At 37.3% G+C, this 16,796-nt stretch overlaps 3 protein-coding genes across 4 annotated transcripts; 1 reads left to right on the forward strand and 2 right to left on the reverse strand.

Moving 5' to 3' along the window:
- Positions 1-201: 201 nt before the first annotated feature.
- Positions 202-6,479, reverse strand: LOC112172421 (probable serine/threonine protein phosphatase 2A regulatory subunit B''epsilon). Of its 2 annotated transcripts, none has more exons than XM_024309754.2 (13): positions 5,849-6,479; positions 5,360-5,569; positions 5,096-5,201; positions 4,855-4,954; positions 4,270-4,375; positions 4,020-4,110; positions 3,381-3,522; positions 2,922-3,069; positions 2,700-2,809; positions 1,844-2,000; positions 1,612-1,737; positions 1,369-1,519; positions 202-789 (listed from the first exon to the last, which is right to left on the reverse strand). In XM_024309754.2, the coding sequence occupies exons 1-12, from the start codon at positions 6,002-6,004 to the stop codon at positions 1,379-1,381; spliced, it is 1,593 nt and encodes a 530-aa protein (XP_024165522.1). In that variant the 5' UTR covers positions 6,005-6,479; the 3' UTR covers positions 202-789; positions 1,369-1,378. The 2 variants fall into 2 exon arrangements, with proteins under 2 accessions (XP_024165522.1, XP_024165521.1); XM_024309753.2 differs by having other exon boundaries at positions 5,327-5,569; positions 5,849-6,477.
- Positions 6,480-7,457: 978 nt separating this feature from the next.
- LOC112169122 (vacuolar protein sorting-associated protein 2 homolog 3) lies at positions 7,458-10,619 on the forward strand. Its single transcript, XM_024306095.2, has 11 exons — positions 7,458-7,619; positions 7,735-7,779; positions 8,365-8,399; positions 8,493-8,543; positions 8,666-8,770; positions 8,872-8,943; positions 9,229-9,300; positions 9,381-9,461; positions 9,863-9,898; positions 9,992-10,047; positions 10,352-10,619. The coding sequence occupies exons 1-11, from the start codon at positions 7,586-7,588 to the stop codon at positions 10,401-10,403; spliced, it is 639 nt and encodes a 212-aa protein (XP_024161863.1). The 5' UTR covers positions 7,458-7,585; the 3' UTR covers positions 10,404-10,619.
- Positions 10,620-11,129: 510 nt separating this feature from the next.
- On the reverse strand, positions 11,130-16,583 carry LOC112171979 (casein kinase 1-like protein 7). Its single transcript, XM_024309120.2, has 14 exons — positions 15,784-16,583; positions 15,628-15,668; positions 14,880-14,949; positions 14,643-14,791; positions 14,460-14,555; positions 14,191-14,261; positions 13,909-13,970; positions 13,739-13,802; positions 13,532-13,616; positions 13,277-13,403; positions 13,083-13,156; positions 12,943-13,006; positions 12,458-12,594; positions 11,130-11,748 (listed from the first exon to the last, which is right to left on the reverse strand). The coding sequence occupies exons 1-14, from the start codon at positions 15,857-15,859 to the stop codon at positions 11,494-11,496; spliced, it is 1,371 nt and encodes a 456-aa protein (XP_024164888.1). The 5' UTR covers positions 15,860-16,583; the 3' UTR covers positions 11,130-11,493.
- Between the last annotated feature and the right edge of the window lie 213 nt (positions 16,584-16,796).

Genomic DNA, 16,796 nt, shown 5'->3' on the forward strand with positions numbered 1-16,796 from the left:
TAGCTTGGTCAATGCTCAGGGAGTCAGGGTAATAGATTTAGTTAAACTACTATGTCTACAGATTCAAACAGTGCACAATGTTTTGAATAAATAGAGTTGAGGAGGCCTTGTGCTCAGGGAGTCAGGGTAATAGATTTAGTTAAACTACCATGTCTACAGATTCAAACAGTGCACAATGTTTTGAATAAATAGAGTTGAGGAGGCCTTGTCCAATCTTGTTCAATTGAATGGAGCAGTGAGGGAGGATGCCATTTAGGTAGTGTGAAACAATACATAGACATCCACACACGTATACCTTTTAATCACAAATCCAATAAACGAACCTATAAACAAGATACAATGATAGGGAAGACAACCCTGCAATATTACAAGCCATTTGAAGTTCACAACTTAACAAGACATAACTTGCCAGTGGTCACCTTAACCACAGAGGAGCACAAGAAAAGAAGTAAGCAGCTTATCAAACTCCCATGATAACAACGTGGACTGTGAAGCGAGATGTGGGACTGTGGAGCGTTATATCTTCCATTGCAAAGGAGAGATTCACATAGCTTTCAGGGTGGACCTTGAATTTGATCAAAGGCACCTATCGCGTAAACTTTGAGTGCCAAGGTAGATGATAAAGCTTGAAATGTATCATTTGATGAAGGCTGCATGACCAAGCTTCAGATTCAATGTTAAAAGAGGACTATACTCACTGATGAACCATGAAGCTCCTTGATTTAGCAGATGTTTCTTCATTGAATGGGGAAAACCTCAACAAAACATCTCAAGCTATTTCATAGGCAGCTGCAGAAACAGAAAAAGATGAAATAATGTAGTTTAGGCACACTTGATTTTGCTGCTGTAAAAAATCTAAATCTCTGTAACTTTAATAAGTAATCATTGCAGCCTTTTGAAAAAAAAAGAAAAAAAAAAAAAAAGAATGTTGATTGTACAGACACCAGTCACTTCATGTTTTGGTTTAGCAAGCGTTGCTACCAGTACACATTCCACTCTGATCTTAAAGAAAATAAATGAAATTATACTGCAGCTCCGATGGCAGTGAGCATTATCACCACATCCAAAGCTGGGGTCTAACCTTCCCTCTCCTTTAGCTCTTTACAACATGTTTTTCATTTTTCTTTTTTCCTTAGAAATAAAAACTAGAAGTACCAATATAAAGGGTCAGTTAAGCCTCTCCTAATGAGGCCCATCATGTATTGGATTTTCCACTTTATATTAGAGCAAGGACTCCAATTGAAATGCTAAAAACCTTGTTCTGCTTTAGAAATAAAACATATTTCATTACATCATTATAGAAGTGAAATTTACACCTGTATCCCCAAAACTTTTCACTTTTCCAGTGGAGCTCAATGTAAAACTCACCTCATTTTACTTAAAAAGGAGCCTCCAATGATTCATCCCAAACTTCTACACTTCCATTAGAGGCATTCTCACCATCTTCTTCCATTGAAAGCCTTATATACTCTCTGTGTGCAAAGCGATCCCACTCTGTCAAACTTGGATCCTCGCGTTCCTGCTTACACCAAATATCCCGCATCCGTTATTATGCATTTTTCAATTTGAAAATATGCACAACACCTTAAATACCAGCTTATAGGAAAATACCTGACGAATAAGAAATGGATCACGACTTTCAAACGCTATGAACTTATTGAGGTTGAAAAGGATGTTAAAGAAATTTCCAGAAAGTTTGCAACCTTTCAAGTCCTTTAGTGTGAAATAATCTTCCTTCTGCAAATAGGATGTCAAAATTCGTCATTTCAAAAGAGTACATGAGTACGATCTCATCAGTAAGACAACAATAACAATAAGAATATCAAAGACAATGATATTTTACCTCAGGTCCAATCATGTCGACTATTTGGCATAAAATATCTTCGAATAGAACAGGTTCTTGGGCCATGCATTCCATACGATGCAACTGCTCCTCATAAAAGAACTGCAACTCATTCCGTGTAAGGACTCCATTTCCATCCAAATCTATACATTTGAACCTACCAAAATAACATTGAATAAGTAACACTAGAAAACAACCCCCACAGTAAAACATAACTACACATTGGTAGCATAGCATCAAAATCGGGCTTGTCATCACAACATCGTTTATGGTGACTACTCACTAGTATATGAAAAAACATCTCTAGCATTAAATAGATTATTAATGAATGTCTCTGTCTAATAGAAATAAATCCCATAAATGAATCACAAATCGGGGTAGCCAATACATGATATTAATGAAGATGCCATGAGATTTATCTCAGCTAAACATCTCATTTCTAAATACAGGCATACCAACAGGCACTTTGGGTGAGATTGAAAAAGAATGCTCCTCCCATATTGAGTCTTACAGTTGCTTATAAAGGGAATCATAACCTATAATTCAGACACATCTGATAACTTTTAAGGATGGTCAGACAGTGAGGAAGTCAATTTTTAGTACCTATTTTAGACTTTGATTAGTTTTAACTACCTATGTTGCATGAAAGGATATTCTAGTTAGAATATTACACCAACTTCCAAGTTTTGGGTTACTATAGGTTTTACCCTATGCTAGGGGATAATGTATAACCATGACTACTACCGCTTAAAAATATAAAGATTGATCCGTCTTCTTAAATACTACAAATTCCACACCATATGAAAATACCAAGTGTCAAAGTGTAGAAAGAACAAAGAAACAAAGAGATATATACCAATATTCAAGGCTAGGTTCACATGACTTATCCTCCTCTGACAGCATGAAGTACACAAAATCTTCATAACCCATCTTCCCTTCGATCTTGCTAGTAAACTTCCTCGGAACCTGAAAAGGAATCGAACAGATACAATCAATGTGGGAACCCTATTTAGGTAATAATTTGTCAACTTCATTTGTTTCAGAAGTTAGAAGAACCTTTAATGAAACAAAAACCAACCTGTGAAAATATTCTATCAACGATCCTGTAGGTAAGGGCATGGTTACCATATCTAATGAGGTTCTCTTTGTCAATGAAGAAGTCATGGTCTGTATCCAGCTCCCAAAACTTGCAGTATATTACATAAAAATGTTCATAAGAGAAGTACCTGAAATTTGGCATAAAGAATATAAATAACAGAACTTCAGACTTCAACAAAATACTTTAAAGAAGAAAAATCAGATTTCTTCCGTGTCCTCATTAGCATTCTAAGCAAAGTGAATATGCCATGATTTCAATATATTGTTTCATGTAAATTAATAGTCGAACTATTAGAACCCTTAATTAAAAGTCAGAGTTTTCAGTATAATCACTAGAGACACACAAACAAATATGTAAAGGTTGGACTGCTTATACAACGAAAGCATAAGGCAACAACTCTAATTGTACTCAAAAAGCCATTGAAAATCATAAGCAAACCTCAGAACTTTATTAATATCCTCTTCCTCATCTGCATGTTGCATAGCAGCAATAAGATTTCCTCGTTTCAGCTCCCTGAGGGTAAGACGGCCAGTTCCCGATCTACTGATGTAGTAAAATATTCTGTAAATGACAGTTTCAGCTGGTCCATTGAAAATAAGTTTATGTGAGCAAATTTAAGTATGGCAAATAAAAGGTGTTTAGCGTTAGGAAAGAAAAAGAAAACATCATATTCAATATCATTAAACAGTGAGCATTGTGTAACAATATATTATTTTCTATAGTAGCATTATCTTCCCTCACTGGTTCATTATGTAGCAAACCTAATATTTAAACATGTAACAATATTGTTTGTTAATTCATTCAAAAACTCAGCATAACTTCTTTCCATTATGACCAAAGAATAAAGTTCAGCCATTTCTACAATGAATTCGATCAAAACTGTGTATCATCCAAACTCCAGATTGTACCCAGCTATAAAGATTATGGTAAAATCGATTACTCGCATTCTGCCCTAGATATGAAACCATTTTAACTAGCCTAAATAGCTAGGCTATGGCATTATAAACTTCCATAAGAAAAAAACATTAGAAAACAATAAACATTGTTTTTTTTACTTGGCAGTATAAAAACGCATACCATATCTTTCTTGAAATTCAGGAGTTCCATGTAGAAATTCCAGTCCTGGATGGGTTGCCACAAGCTCTAGAAGTACAGGTTTGAAGTCTACCTGCATTGCATAATGCAAATCAACAATTGCAAATTGGCATGCAGACGAAGAAAGATAAAACCATGTACACATAAGTGATATATGATTATCTTCAGAGCACAAAGGGAATCAATTAAGTCGCAAGCCGAGGCAGAACAAATAAAGTAGTTCAAATCAAACCTGAGTAAGGTAATTGCAATCAGACTGCTTTAAAATTTTAAATACTTGAGTTGCCGTATCCATTGTCATCATATTGCCATCAACCCAATATCTGATGAATGCTTCCCTAAAAAAGAAAAAATGTGAATCAGCACCATGTCACTAGTTCAAAGTTGTATGATGACATGAATAAAAACACATAGATTAACTGTAAACACATAGGAGTGTTATGAGAGTCCTGACTCTGTAAGTAGCAAAGCTACATCTGTTATTGAACAAAAGGAATACAACAAGAGGCAGAAGGACTGCAAATGATATAAATATTGCACACATGCAGCTGGGTCGGAGTAAACATCTTTTCATTCGCCAAATATTTACAATGGAAGTAAGCTGCAAATATCAGAGCCTAATGTTTCTCTATGCTCGTCTCTTAGGAGGCTCTATTACTTCACTTTACATAATTTTCCTTGTTCAATTATTAAGAGAGAGAGATTGCAGTACGTAATGGTCACATATGAAACACATGAGAACAATCATTTCATAGATATTTATTTTTTCTTGATTTACGAGTTCAGATACCACAATAACTAGACATCAACTGCATACCTGGTCACTATCCCACTGCAGCCAGTATCTATCTTTCTAAAGAGAGCAGAAGATAAAAATGTCGGTAGCTTGCACACTTCCTTTGTAACCTTCTTAAACTCTGCACAAGCCAAAAAAAAAAAAATAAATAAACCCCTTGCTAAAAATGAACTTATATTCCTTAATATCTGGAAAGTGTATTGGCAAAGAATAGAAAGAGAGGTTTTGTTTCTTTTATCTGCAAATCAGAGACACATCTTACCCTGCACTTGCAATCCATCCATATGACTGCTAAAAAGGTCATCAATTCTGGAAAGACATTGTTCCTTAAGTCCGTTAGGTGGTGGGCGACCATTTTGAAAATAGAACTGCAAGCATACATACAACAATTTGAGAATTTATCAAAGGACCTTGACAAGTGACAACATAACAATACCCCATTTTTCAAGCTACACAAGTAAATCTCATATTTTGCAGGAGTATTGAGTTCAACCTGGGGAATGGCTTCTCTCACTGGTTCACTAACCAATTTTAGCGGAGAGCCCAGCGAAGAGGGGCTGGTTTTCGGCTTTGAAGAGCGTGGAGAGCCAGAGGAACTTCGCGGTGAAAGTGGGGGTGTACTACCAGCCTGAAACATGGAAGGCAGTGAGTTGATCCCAGCGGCATTTGCACTAAGAGAGTTCCCTTGGGCACCGATAGAAATGCCAGACGATGCATCATCTATCAGAGATTTCACCTGTCAAATCAAACAGTGAATCAACCATCAGCTAAAACACACTTATTCCAATACACTTGCTTCCAGCAATCACATCCAGCATAGTACAAACCCTTTTAAAGTCGAAAACTACTACTAGCAAAATGAAATGACAGCTCTACGGTAATTGAAGTAATGAACCAACAATAAAAGCCATGTACTTTTTCCACAACAATAAATACAAAGCTAAGCTAAGCTTGATTGACCATGGCATGGTAACAAAAAGTTACACAGAAAGAAAAGAGTAACTAGAAGTTTTACCAGTCTGCCAGTCTGAGGAAGCGAAAGCCACTGAGAAAACAAATCGTCGGCGATTTGGGGACTGGCTTTGAGAGAATAGGGTGACAATTCCGGGAGCTGTAAAAGCTCAGGATCCAGTGAAGCAAAATCGCCGCCTACTACTGCGTCTATATCCATCGTCGCAACTTCAATCCGCCAATCCCTAAAATCATCACAATCGCTAATCCCTCGACTCCTAGCAACCACTGAGCTTTGCTTTCAACGCCTCCTCGTCTGAAAACCCTAGGCTCCAAACAAACACCGACGAAGAAGAAGAAGAAGAAGAAAGAAAAGTCTCTAACTTTCCGATACCGCTCTCTTAGGCCTGCGGTTTTGAGCGGGTGGAAGCCACGCGCCGAGAATCGAGAGAGAAGAGTGAGAAGGGTGTTTTTGGGGCAGAGAGAGAAAGATTGGATGATGATGACGATGGTGGTGGTGGTGAGAAGAAGTGGTGTGGGGATTTGTTAAATAGAAGAGAGAGAAAAGGAGGGAGGAGAGAGAAAGAGCCACGTAGGATTGAGTAACGGAAACTGCCGCCCGGAGACGGAGACTTGGTGGCCAAGAGTGGAGGAGAGACGACTAAATTTTGGGGTCATCAAATCTAAAAACCGCCTGTGAAACATTCACACTGTCAAGTCTACTCTGTCACGTGAATGGAGAGTAGCAATGGTATCTTTTTTTTCTTGTTTTTTCAATAGGTAAGTTGAAAATTCTACTATAATATAAAACGTGCAGTCAATTTCACTGTTCATTTCGTTTGGCGTTTGGTGCGATGAAAATTGAAGACTCTTCTATCCTTACTTGTCTTCAGATTCGCCCGGTCACCCTCCTTGGCAGTCGGTGCGCTTTGTGTCGTGACCCTACGTGCTCGTCATAAACAATTTAAGAACGAACATCTGCGATGCACAATTTAACCTAGATATAATATGAGACTTATTCAAAAAATGATGTTTACCGATCAAACAATTTCAGATGGTTGGACTTTGCATATATGTTGAATTAAGAAAACAGTACTCTATGTATGAGATAGAATATTTTGTATGTAATTTGAATAGCAAAAAAGAACTATTAGTATTTTGTACATACACGAACGAATGAGTGAGGAGAAACTAGTTAGTGCAATGATTTCGGTGGATTGTGTCTTTCATAATGAATCAAAGAGAGACCAAGACTTGTAGCATGAATTAAATAAGAATGTCAACTTATTTCAAATATAAGACGAGTGATAAATATGATGAGGAGAATTGACTTATCTATTTAGATTCACACACCGACGGTTTTTCATGGGTCATAGACTATAAAATTCAGCAAATGGGATGGAGTCGTTAACGATGGAATAACTATCATTCTTACTCTGGTATCATCATGTCATGATTCTACTAGCCGTTTACTAGAAATTTCTAATGCAAGTGCAAAGAAAGGATAAGGCAAATAAGGGTTGGGAAAAAATCCAAAAAAGCATTTATTATTGATTGAGAATGTTTCCCAATGATTAAAAGAAAGAAACTTCTCTCATCAGGGGCCACGATTGAAATTTGAGAAATCACAGAGGACCAATTATGATATTTACCTAAAAGTCCCTATACCCATTACAATAAATAGGAATAGGAAAAAACACAGAAAATCTCAAAACCTTGATTGAACCTCTTCTTCAAAGTTTGAAGCTTTATTGAACAAGTCTCTCTGAGTCCGCGTCCAATCCCAACTGGTACGATCGCCATGAACATCTTCTCCAAGAAGCCAAACGCCAAAGGTCAGTGCCCTAGTTCTTGCCCCAATCTAATTCTCTCGAATTTGAGCTGAATTTCAAGCTTTTTGTTTGCTAATTGGATCTGAATTGTGCGTGTGATTCTCGATTTTTGATGCAGAGGCGCTTCGGGAAAGCAAGAGAGAAATGACTAATGCTACTAGAGGTAATAAAGTTTGTTGATTTCGGTGATCGTTGATCATGATCCTTAAGGTTAAATTCAGAGCATGGAAATTGTAATGTCTTTCTTGTGGTTGTTAATTATATTAGTGGATTTTAAAGGGAACTTATTTATGTTGGTTTTGGAGTGATTGCGGAATTGGGGTTTGGTTTTGGGATTGCAATGCTTGAATAGACTGGATTAGATTATGTGAGGTAGGTGGGTTGAGCTATGAAAGTACTCTTATTTCTTGAAGTAGTTTGCTTTTTCTGGCTAGACCGGTGTGCGTAGAGATGCATATGGCTAGTCTGGATTGAATGTTGTCGGCTTGTTATGATGCATTTCCATGATTTTGCTAGAATAGAATGGATTAGATTTGCGGTTAGGTCTGTTACTTAAAGCATATTAATTTGTCCGGCTGACTAGTGGTTTACACCAGTTTGTGTGTGTGTGTGTGGATATTCTGGATTGAATAGCATCAGCTTGTTATGATGCGTTTCCCTGATTCTGCTTTTAGTTCAATGTTTTGTGGTTAAATGTGGCATCATTTTGATCCTCTTATTTACTTTTCCTTTCCCCATTTTGCTACAGGGATAGAGAAGGAAATTGGAGCATTGCAATTAGAAGTATGTCAAGAACTTGCAGTTGACACTCTTACTTAGTTAACAGTTTTTTAGTTTAATTGCCTTTAGATTGAATATATTTTACTGTTCTGTCAGGAAAAAAAGCTCGTTGCTGAGATAAAGAGAACTGCTAAAACAGGAAATGAGGTATGTTCTGTGTTGTGTTTGACTATTATCATCAGTCCAGGGATACTCAATGACCGCAAATTGCATTTTGTCATACGTAGTTGATTTGTATATGGTTAAGCCCTTTTCGTTGAATTCTGCAGGCAGCAACTAAAATACTGGCCAGGCAGCTAATCAGGCTTAGGCAACAGATAGCTAACTTACAAGGAAGTAGGGCTCAAATGAGAGGAATAGCAACTCATACACAGGTCGACTGTCAACTCTGTATCTGTATATGAGATTTATCCTGATTCAACTTGTTATCCTGGTCTGTTGTTGTGCTCTTAGTAAAATTTATATCCTCCTGCAGGCAATGCACGCCCAGTCATCAGTTGCTGTTGGCATGAAAGGTGCTAGTAAGGCAATGGCAGCTATGAATAAGGTTAGACTGGTATAGTTTGCTGTTATAACTTTTACATAACAATATGTTGCAAGATGTTAAAACTGGCTCCAGTTAGAAGCATTAGTCTAAAAGAAGCCCCGTCATCATTCATCACTCATGTTGAGCCAAGCCATCAGTTATCTTTTTTTTCTTTTTTCTTTTTGTTAAACAATTAATTTTCCCTTGTAAATAAAATCCAAGAGAATATTCTTTTCTATATTGCTTCCCATAGTCCTAGTGAGGAAATTTAATTTCATTGAGTAACAAGCCTATATCTTGTTGCAGCAAATGGATCCTGCAAAGCAAGCACAAGTGATACGTGACTTTCAGAAGCAGTCTGCACAGATGGATATGACTGTAAGATTTTGGCACAAAATAATTTTAATCTACTTTTGGTTTTTATGCGAATGATAACAGTTTAAAGCTCGTTCATGCAGACTGAAATGATGTCAGACGCTATAGATGATGCCATAGATAGTGATGAGGCAGAAGAGGAAACTGAGGAGCTGACAAACCAGGTACGTCCCCACTATTTGCATCTTTTCTTACATTCATATTAAGATAAATACCTTTTTACTTAGATAACCCAAAAAACAAAGAAAAGACGTTATGTTTGAGCGAGGCCTGATACTCCTCTGTGATTAGATTAATTCTTTAAATTTCCAATGATCCATAAAACCTTTCTGAACAAGTTATTAGTTGAAGTTTGGTTCTTATCTGCAATTGTGTTGTTTTCTGGTGATGGACCTTTCAAGATTGAGAAGGGGTTAAGTTAGAATGTTAGATGCTGCAGATCTTTCTTGTATAGCATTGATTGACATGCAGTTTAGGATTTTGATTCTTCATAGATGTTGTTGACTATTGTTCTTTGAAACGAGGAATTGGCGAGATTAACTTTGATTGAATTTCTTTTTAACAGGTGCTAGATGAAATTGGTGTCGATGTTGCCTCACAGGTTGGTACCGACAGTCATTTCTTTCTTAATTTGTTTGGATGAACTGGATTCCTTGTTTTTAAGCTGATGTGTTGTGTGTCAATGTATTGACAGTTGTCAGCAGCTCCAAAAGGAAGAATTGCAGCAAAGAACTCTCAGGGTGTTAGCAGGTATGGCCTCCAATCCTTTGTACATAGATTCCTAGTAGATGTCACCTTCACCATATGGGACTAAACTGCCAGAAGATTTCATAGTAAAATTGAAAATCGTGATTACCTACCACATAATAGCCAGTTTACAGTGGTGACTGTATGGGCCACTTAGCAGTTAGCAGCACCTCACACGAATCAATGCATCCTATTTGCAATATCTTTCTTCATTGCAATTTCTCTTTTTGAACTTCTAATAGTTTTTGTTGTTTCCCTGCCCTTTTTTTTAATTATTTTTTAACTATGGAGTTTCAACTTCTTACAGTTCTGGCACTGACGAGCTGGAGGAAAGATTGGCAGCTCTCAGAAATCCTTGAGTTAAGATTCAAGGGCAGAAGATTTTTTATTTTATTGTTCTCCCCAGAATTTGATATCGGATTTTTGCAATATTGCTCATTGTAAATATTTTGTTACCCATGTTCTCCTTAGCGCCTATACATACGGAGAAGCTAAGCTTTTATATACCCTCCTTAACTTAGGAGGGGACATATGTGAGCTAATTCAATATGCATATGAATTGCTTCTTCCTTCTATCCTTCTGATCATAGTTGCCGATGCCAATTCCCAAGTGGCTACAAAGAAAGCAACTCTGGTTTTTTTTTTCTTTCTTCTCCGCAAAGCAGCTTAGCTAAGTAGGTTAATTTCAGTTCAACATCCAATCAAAGAAAGTTGTAAAAGGTTGTGGGAGGTACTGTTTTTCCTTTGATTGAAGGTTTCGAGGCCATAACAAGTGCCCGTGTTGAACAAGATTGTTCAATCATAAGTGAAGGCTTCACTTCAGTCGACAAATGAGAGTTGAAAACTAGATCCACTATTTCATCAATTGTATTCAACTAGCCAACTACTACTGAGCCAAATCTTGTGTTCTAGCATTCTTCAGACCAGTCCCTATTAATCTCCAAGTACAGATGGTCGAGCTAGTCGGCCTAAAGCTCATGTGAATGGAAACATGCTATTGATAAAAAATTTACCAATCCAAACTTCAGAGAGGTTGTGGATTAAATTACCAAATATAGCCAACTGCAAGGGGGTGAAAATAGAAATTTCCGGCGGACCAAGCTCAAGCTATAGCACTCTTGATTAAACTCTTAAATAGAGAGGTGCATACAAATAACAAAGAAACGGTTTCAAACTTAAAGTAGGTGTATAGTGAGGACATAGTAATTATTACAGCTAAGGAGAGAAAGAATGTATGTTTCTTCTAATACACAGTTACAGCGGCCCTTAAACTCTTGACAAGAAGTGGGAGAAGTCTGGAATTGCTGATAAGACATGCAAGAAGATCAGTAATGATGGAGCATCGGGAATATCCCATGTACAAAGGCGAGTTTTGTGTTTTCTTTCTCAGGTGCTCATCAAATAGACGAGTGATTATCCATTACATGACCAGGCAGATATTGAACTCCATTACTTCCTGATTGAGAGGAGCTCGAAGCTACGGAGAGGATCATCGCGGGTCCCTCTTGTAGCAACAGGCCGCTTGGATTCATGCCCAGAATGAACTCGGTGGTGCCCAGTAGACGGGCGGCTACTGTTTGAGAGTAGTCGGCTTGTGCGACCTTCACTGGGCTCACCTGAGGAACTTGGCTTACTGCTGGCCACAGCCTTCCTTGAACTGCTAATATATCGGGAGGAATTGCGTCCCCTTTCAGAATCATGGGGCTGAAAATGCAGCGAGAGTACTCCATAAGAGTTAATACGAAACCAATGCACAACTTAAACTTGACTGGTGGTAAATAAGATGGAATATTAAAGGTGAAAAGCATATAATGCCAGTGAGGAGACGATAAAAGAAGACACATATTTAGAGGGACTTACAGTAACAAGGATCCGAAATCATAATAGTAGTACTTAACTATGAATCAATATAGAGCATTAAAATCCTTAGTTTGCAAATCTTCTATTCTTTGAATATTTTTTTAATTTTCCCTTGATTTCCAATTTTGAGTGTTGAGTTGAGGCCCTATCAAAGTTGATCTCTGGCAAGGCAAATTTTAAAACAAAGAGTTTGCAGGAAAAATAGAGAAGAAGATAAAACAAAGAAGAGAAAGAAGTAATACCGCACCAAAAGGAAAAAGCAATAATTACACCCAATGACAATGAACCAAAAGAACTGTACTGGCATTGTAATTACCAAAACAAACAAAAACTACTTTAAGTTATATATGGAAATTAACCCAGGGGGCAATCACTTGGTTGACTTCAGATTGAATAATGATAAAATTTCAGATGGGTAGGCCTGCCTGAAGCTGACTTTTACTAAGCATCTTAGAGAGAATAAGTTCATGAAGTACACAGAGCTGTCCAGGTCCAAAGAAACAAGTGGCTACTTAACAAAATACTAGACACACTGCAATCATTTAAACTTTACCGTGTCTCGGGATGGTGGAGTTGCATCCTCAAAAGACCTGTGCTTGTAGTGATCTTGACGTGGACTAGAAGCTGTGGTATTTCTCCTCGAAAATGCTTCAACTGCACCTGAGAATCTTTCTCGAATCTCTTTTCCAACTGAATAAAAAATTGCATAGCAGGAATTAAGCATTGTGTAACCAAAGAGAAAAATGTCGACTGTAAAATGGTAGTGGAAAGTTCAATAAAGAGCTTATGAAGGGATGTCATACTAAAGAAACAAAAATCTGGTATCTGATCCTAAATAGATCGTAAACATAAAGGATTAAGGAATCGCCTAGCCGAGAACTCAACGCTAAGAACCATCAAGCTTTAAGTCTATGATTTAAGAATCTAACAGGACCTTGATGTCAAAAGCATACACTAAATCCAAAACTTGATTGAATTATCAAGGGCAAATAATCACTGGCACCTTAGTTCAAAAGTCTTTTCAAGAGAAAACAGTACCTGAGACTCTTTCAGGTCTTTCCCCAGATGGTCCCGCATTTGCACCTGCTTTTCCACTGGAATGCTGAAACAGAAAAGAACAAAATAAATTATGATCTTGCAAACTAAGAATTTGAACCTAAGATTTTCCAAAGACTTACCCATCCTCTGGAGCTTCCACCAATCTGGGGGTACTTCAGTACGGTCCAGTCAAATACATAGTCAAATTGATAACCTATATGTAATCACAATGTCAATATCCCAAGTCCCCAATAAGTAAAAAGTAAGTGCCAGAACCTATTAAAATTGAATACAAGACAACAATTATATGAAAAATGGCCAGAGTTGGGCTTACCTTCTCGAATAAATAAGTCTCGAAAAAGCCTCTTCAGGTATGAATAATCCGGCTTGTCTTCAAACCGCAATGATCGGCAGTAGTGAAAGTAGGATACAAACTCAGATGGATGTGATCTGCAAAGCACCTGTTAAACATATCTGTGGCTATGTTATCCATGTAGCAACAAGAAAAAGAATTCAGAGCACCAAAAGAAAGCCAATATCAGCAGCATAAGTTGTGAGCGTAATAAGAATGCATGAGAGAAGTTGATACCTCTATAGGAGTTGACATTTTCTTTTCACTGATTTTGTCGTATTTTTGCTTTTTTGTGCCAGCCTTCAATCCTTGCCAGGGAAGGCTGATTGAGGAAAAAAAAAAAAGATAATTAGACATAAGAGATAAGGCTGCATCAAATGCCTAATATCAGGCATAAAATACAGCTAAAAACATGAACACAAGTGCAAGAAAAATATGTTTTACCTTCCTCTTAGGAAATACATAAGCACATAACCAAGTGATTCCAGATCATCCCTTCTGCTTTGTTCTGTAAGTGCAATTAAACGCAATGAACATTGAAAGTCAGATATGTCAGGTATGCAAGCGCACCTAGAATTAGATAGTAACATATCATGAAAGATAATATTTCTCACCAATTCCAAGATGAGTGTTAACACTTGCATAGCGGGCAGTGCCTGTGAGGTTCTTGTTCTCCCTAATAAATGAAAAGAATAAAAAAAGGGAAAAGGATGAGCTTTGACAACAACCTTGTTACCAGCAGAATTTGAAAGCACAAAAACTAGAGAAAAAAAAAACTGGGATGCAGGAAATAGGAAGAGAGAAGATTTAAGTCCATACTATATAACACATCTCATGCATGGAAGAAATTTAGCCCACAACACAAAAGATATATAATACATAACATAACAACTCACCTGTATGGTATGTGTTTGTGAGTCTGGAGATCCCTATACTTCTTTGCAAGGCCATAATCAATAGCATATACCTGTGACAAGTAATTGAAAGCTACATTACAGTAACAAAAAGAGAAAGCAGTAGGTTTATTAAGTAATATCTAAACCAACAACCCTAATATTTTTTGAGATCTCACATAGAGAGATGAATTTTCAACAACCCTAATAACATATGTCTACAAATGCTATGTTTTCCCAACACTAACTACAACAAAACAATAATAATATACCTGATTGGCTTTACGCCCTAGGCCCATTAAGAAGTTGTCAGGTTTTATATCACGATGAAGGAAACCTCTTGAGTGCATGTACTCGACTCTGTTAATCTGAAAAGATGAAATGTGGAAGAAGGAAAAACAATTATAATCCGGGCCATTTTCAACATATGGTAAAGGATAGCCAAAAGTACTTACTAATTGATCTGCAAGCATCAAAACTGTTTTCAATGTAAACTTCCTATTACAATAGTTGAACAAATCTTCCAAACTTGGTCCCAGAAGATCAATAACCATGACATTGTAGTCACCCTCAACTCCAAACCACTTCAGGTGGGGGATTCCCGCTTCATTAAAAGAAAAGAAAAATCATTTTCATTGCGGTAGAAGGTGAGACACATACACTCGCATGCAGATAAGGATAAAGAGACTTACTTCCTCCCTGAAGAAGCATGTACAATTTGGACTCATAGTGAAGCTGGGGATGCTTGGTCTTCACAGGTTCCTGGAATATTAGAAATCAATTTAGCCAATAACTCATACAGGTTGTAAGCTAAAGAGTTGCATGTAATTGTTATAACTAGGGAATAAAAAAGTTGCACCAGGCCAGAAGTTTTTATGAGATCAGAATGCCATCCACAATCAAACTCAAAAAGGAAAAGATAAAGTATCAATTGTTAAATCAAGAAGTATCAATTGTGACTTCAACCTACTCTTTTAACAAGGATTTTAGAAGGGCCTTAGTGTTCATTTTTCCCTTTGATTTACGCTTGTGATAGCAGTGTCTTCTGACACATCTTGTCCAAAAATGACTTCATCACCATAGGAATTTACTTCTACATCTCTTTTTATGGTACCTAAACTGTTTTTTGATTACATCAAGATTAGAACCTAGACCTACACCTTCATCATCCCTATGATTGCCACACCTCCTGAGCTGAAGCTCTTGGAATAGAATACAAAAACATCAGACACGCAATAATATTCTCAAACATGGTTTCAAGAGCCAAAACTACCCAATCACGAAAATCTTATAACCAACAATAATTACCAAACAAACGGCCACCAAAAGGAGAAGCTACCCAATTACAGTTTAGGTACAAAACTAGAGAACGCTTAACAACATTTGACCACAGACCACACATCAAAACTGATTCAAGCATTTTCAGGACCAATCACATACCAGTTTCACAGCAACCTCCTCTCCGGTTTGTACATTGACACCTGCAACCACAGCACGTGAATTTTCATTAAAAGAAAAAGAAAAAACATACAATAACACAATGCATTAGTAATCAAAAAGGATAAAAAAAAAATAATGAAGGGCTGATTATCATACCTAGATAGAGCTCTCCGAAAGAGCCACTCCCAATCTTCCTCCCCAGCTTAAACTTTCCAGCAATCACATGCTCCATGATTCAACAATCTTCCAACACACAGCTCAACCCAGAAGCTCAAAATGGCCAAGATTTCTGCCCAATGCAAGCCTTTATTGTGTGCATAACCCTCACACCCACCAAACAAATAACCCCCAAATCTCCAAAAATCTTACGTTTACTCCCAACAACTTGGCCTAATCACCCCAAAAGGTCACAATCAACGCATTAAATCAATCCCCCAATTGGAAAAAGAATCCGACTTTTTCCTCAATAATAACCCCACAATCCTCCAAATCAATGACCCGCCTCCTCTGACTAGATATTCAACAATGCCACGAACCCCAAATCGGCGATCGCAGACGGCGAACTGGAACCCTAATCAGAAGATCATTGACCCGCATTGACCATCATCGAATCAAGCCCCGAAACCGATAAAGATTGAAGCTTTGGCCAAGCTCAGTATTGGGATCGGAGAGAAACAAAGCGACGAAACGTTTCTTCAGAAAATAGGGGAAATTGGGCGGAGGAAAAATGATTTGGGGGTGGAGAAAGAGAGAGATAAAGAAGAAGAAGAAGAAGAAGGGAAAAGGAGGTTGGTTTATGGTTTTTTTTTTTTTTTTTTTTAAATGGTTTGGTTTGGTAATAAAAACTAATAAACCAAAAAAGATTGAATCTTTATCAAAAAATTAAGATAAGGATTTGGAAAAAACTATATTGAGGGGTGAAGCGATACCTTCTCTAATTCTGAGCTGCAGCCTAACACGTTTGGGCTGTCTTGCTGTGAGTGAGAGAAAGAGAGAGAATTTTTTAATTTAACAAAACCGTGTGTAACGAACGAAAAGAAGGAAGCAAAGAAGAGAAATTTCCATACAAAAACGTGCATGCCATTTTCTTCTCTGGCTGTCTTTTCTCAAATTGGGATTGTTTGCTAATTATGGCCCTTATTCTCTTTTACTTGGTAATACTTGGATAT

Source organism: Rosa chinensis, chromosome 6 (genome assembly GCF_002994745.2).
Source record: "Rosa chinensis cultivar Old Blush chromosome 6, RchiOBHm-V2, whole genome shotgun sequence".
Classification (NCBI taxonomy): Eukaryota; Viridiplantae; Streptophyta; class Magnoliopsida; order Rosales; family Rosaceae; genus Rosa; species Rosa chinensis.

What these genes read in the sequence shown, in the direction of transcription:
- LOC112172421 (XM_024309753.2), bottom strand. Translation starts at nt 6,004, where the DNA reads ATGGATATAGACGCAGTAGTAGGCGGCGATTTTGCTTCACTGGATCCT. An exon ending in GGATGGATTGCAAGTGCAGG is followed by an intron (nt 4,955 to 5,095) that starts GTAAGATGTGTC and finishes TGGCTTGTGCAG; the next exon opens with AGTTTAAGAAGGTTACAAAG. An exon ending in TCGACATGATTGGACCTGAG is followed by an intron (nt 1,738 to 1,843) that starts GTAAAATATCAT and finishes TCCTATTTGCAG; the next exon opens with AAGGAAGATTATTTCACACT.
- LOC112169122 (XM_024306095.2), top strand. Translation starts at nt 7,586, where the DNA reads ATGAACATCTTCTCCAAGAAGCCAAACGCCAAAG. An exon ending in CTGCACAGATGGATATGACT is followed by an intron (nt 9,301 to 9,380) that starts GTAAGATTTTGG and finishes TCGTTCATGCAG; the next exon opens with ACTGAAATGATGTCAGACGC. An exon ending in CTGAGGAGCTGACAAACCAG is followed by an intron (nt 9,462 to 9,862) that starts GTACGTCCCCAC and finishes TCTTTTTAACAG; the next exon opens with GTGCTAGATGAAATTGGTGT.
- LOC112171979 (XM_024309120.2), bottom strand. Translation starts at nt 15,859, where the DNA reads ATGGAGCATGTGATTGCTGGAAAGTTTAAGCTGGGGAGGAAGATTGGG. An exon ending in ATGTATTTCCTAAGAGGAAG is followed by an intron (nt 13,617 to 13,738) that starts GTAAAACATATT and finishes TTCCTCAATCAG; the next exon opens with CCTTCCCTGGCAAGGATTGA. An exon ending in AAATGTCAACTCCTATAGAG is followed by an intron (nt 13,404 to 13,531) that starts GTATCAACTTCT and finishes TATGTTTAACAG; the next exon opens with GTGCTTTGCAGATCACATCC.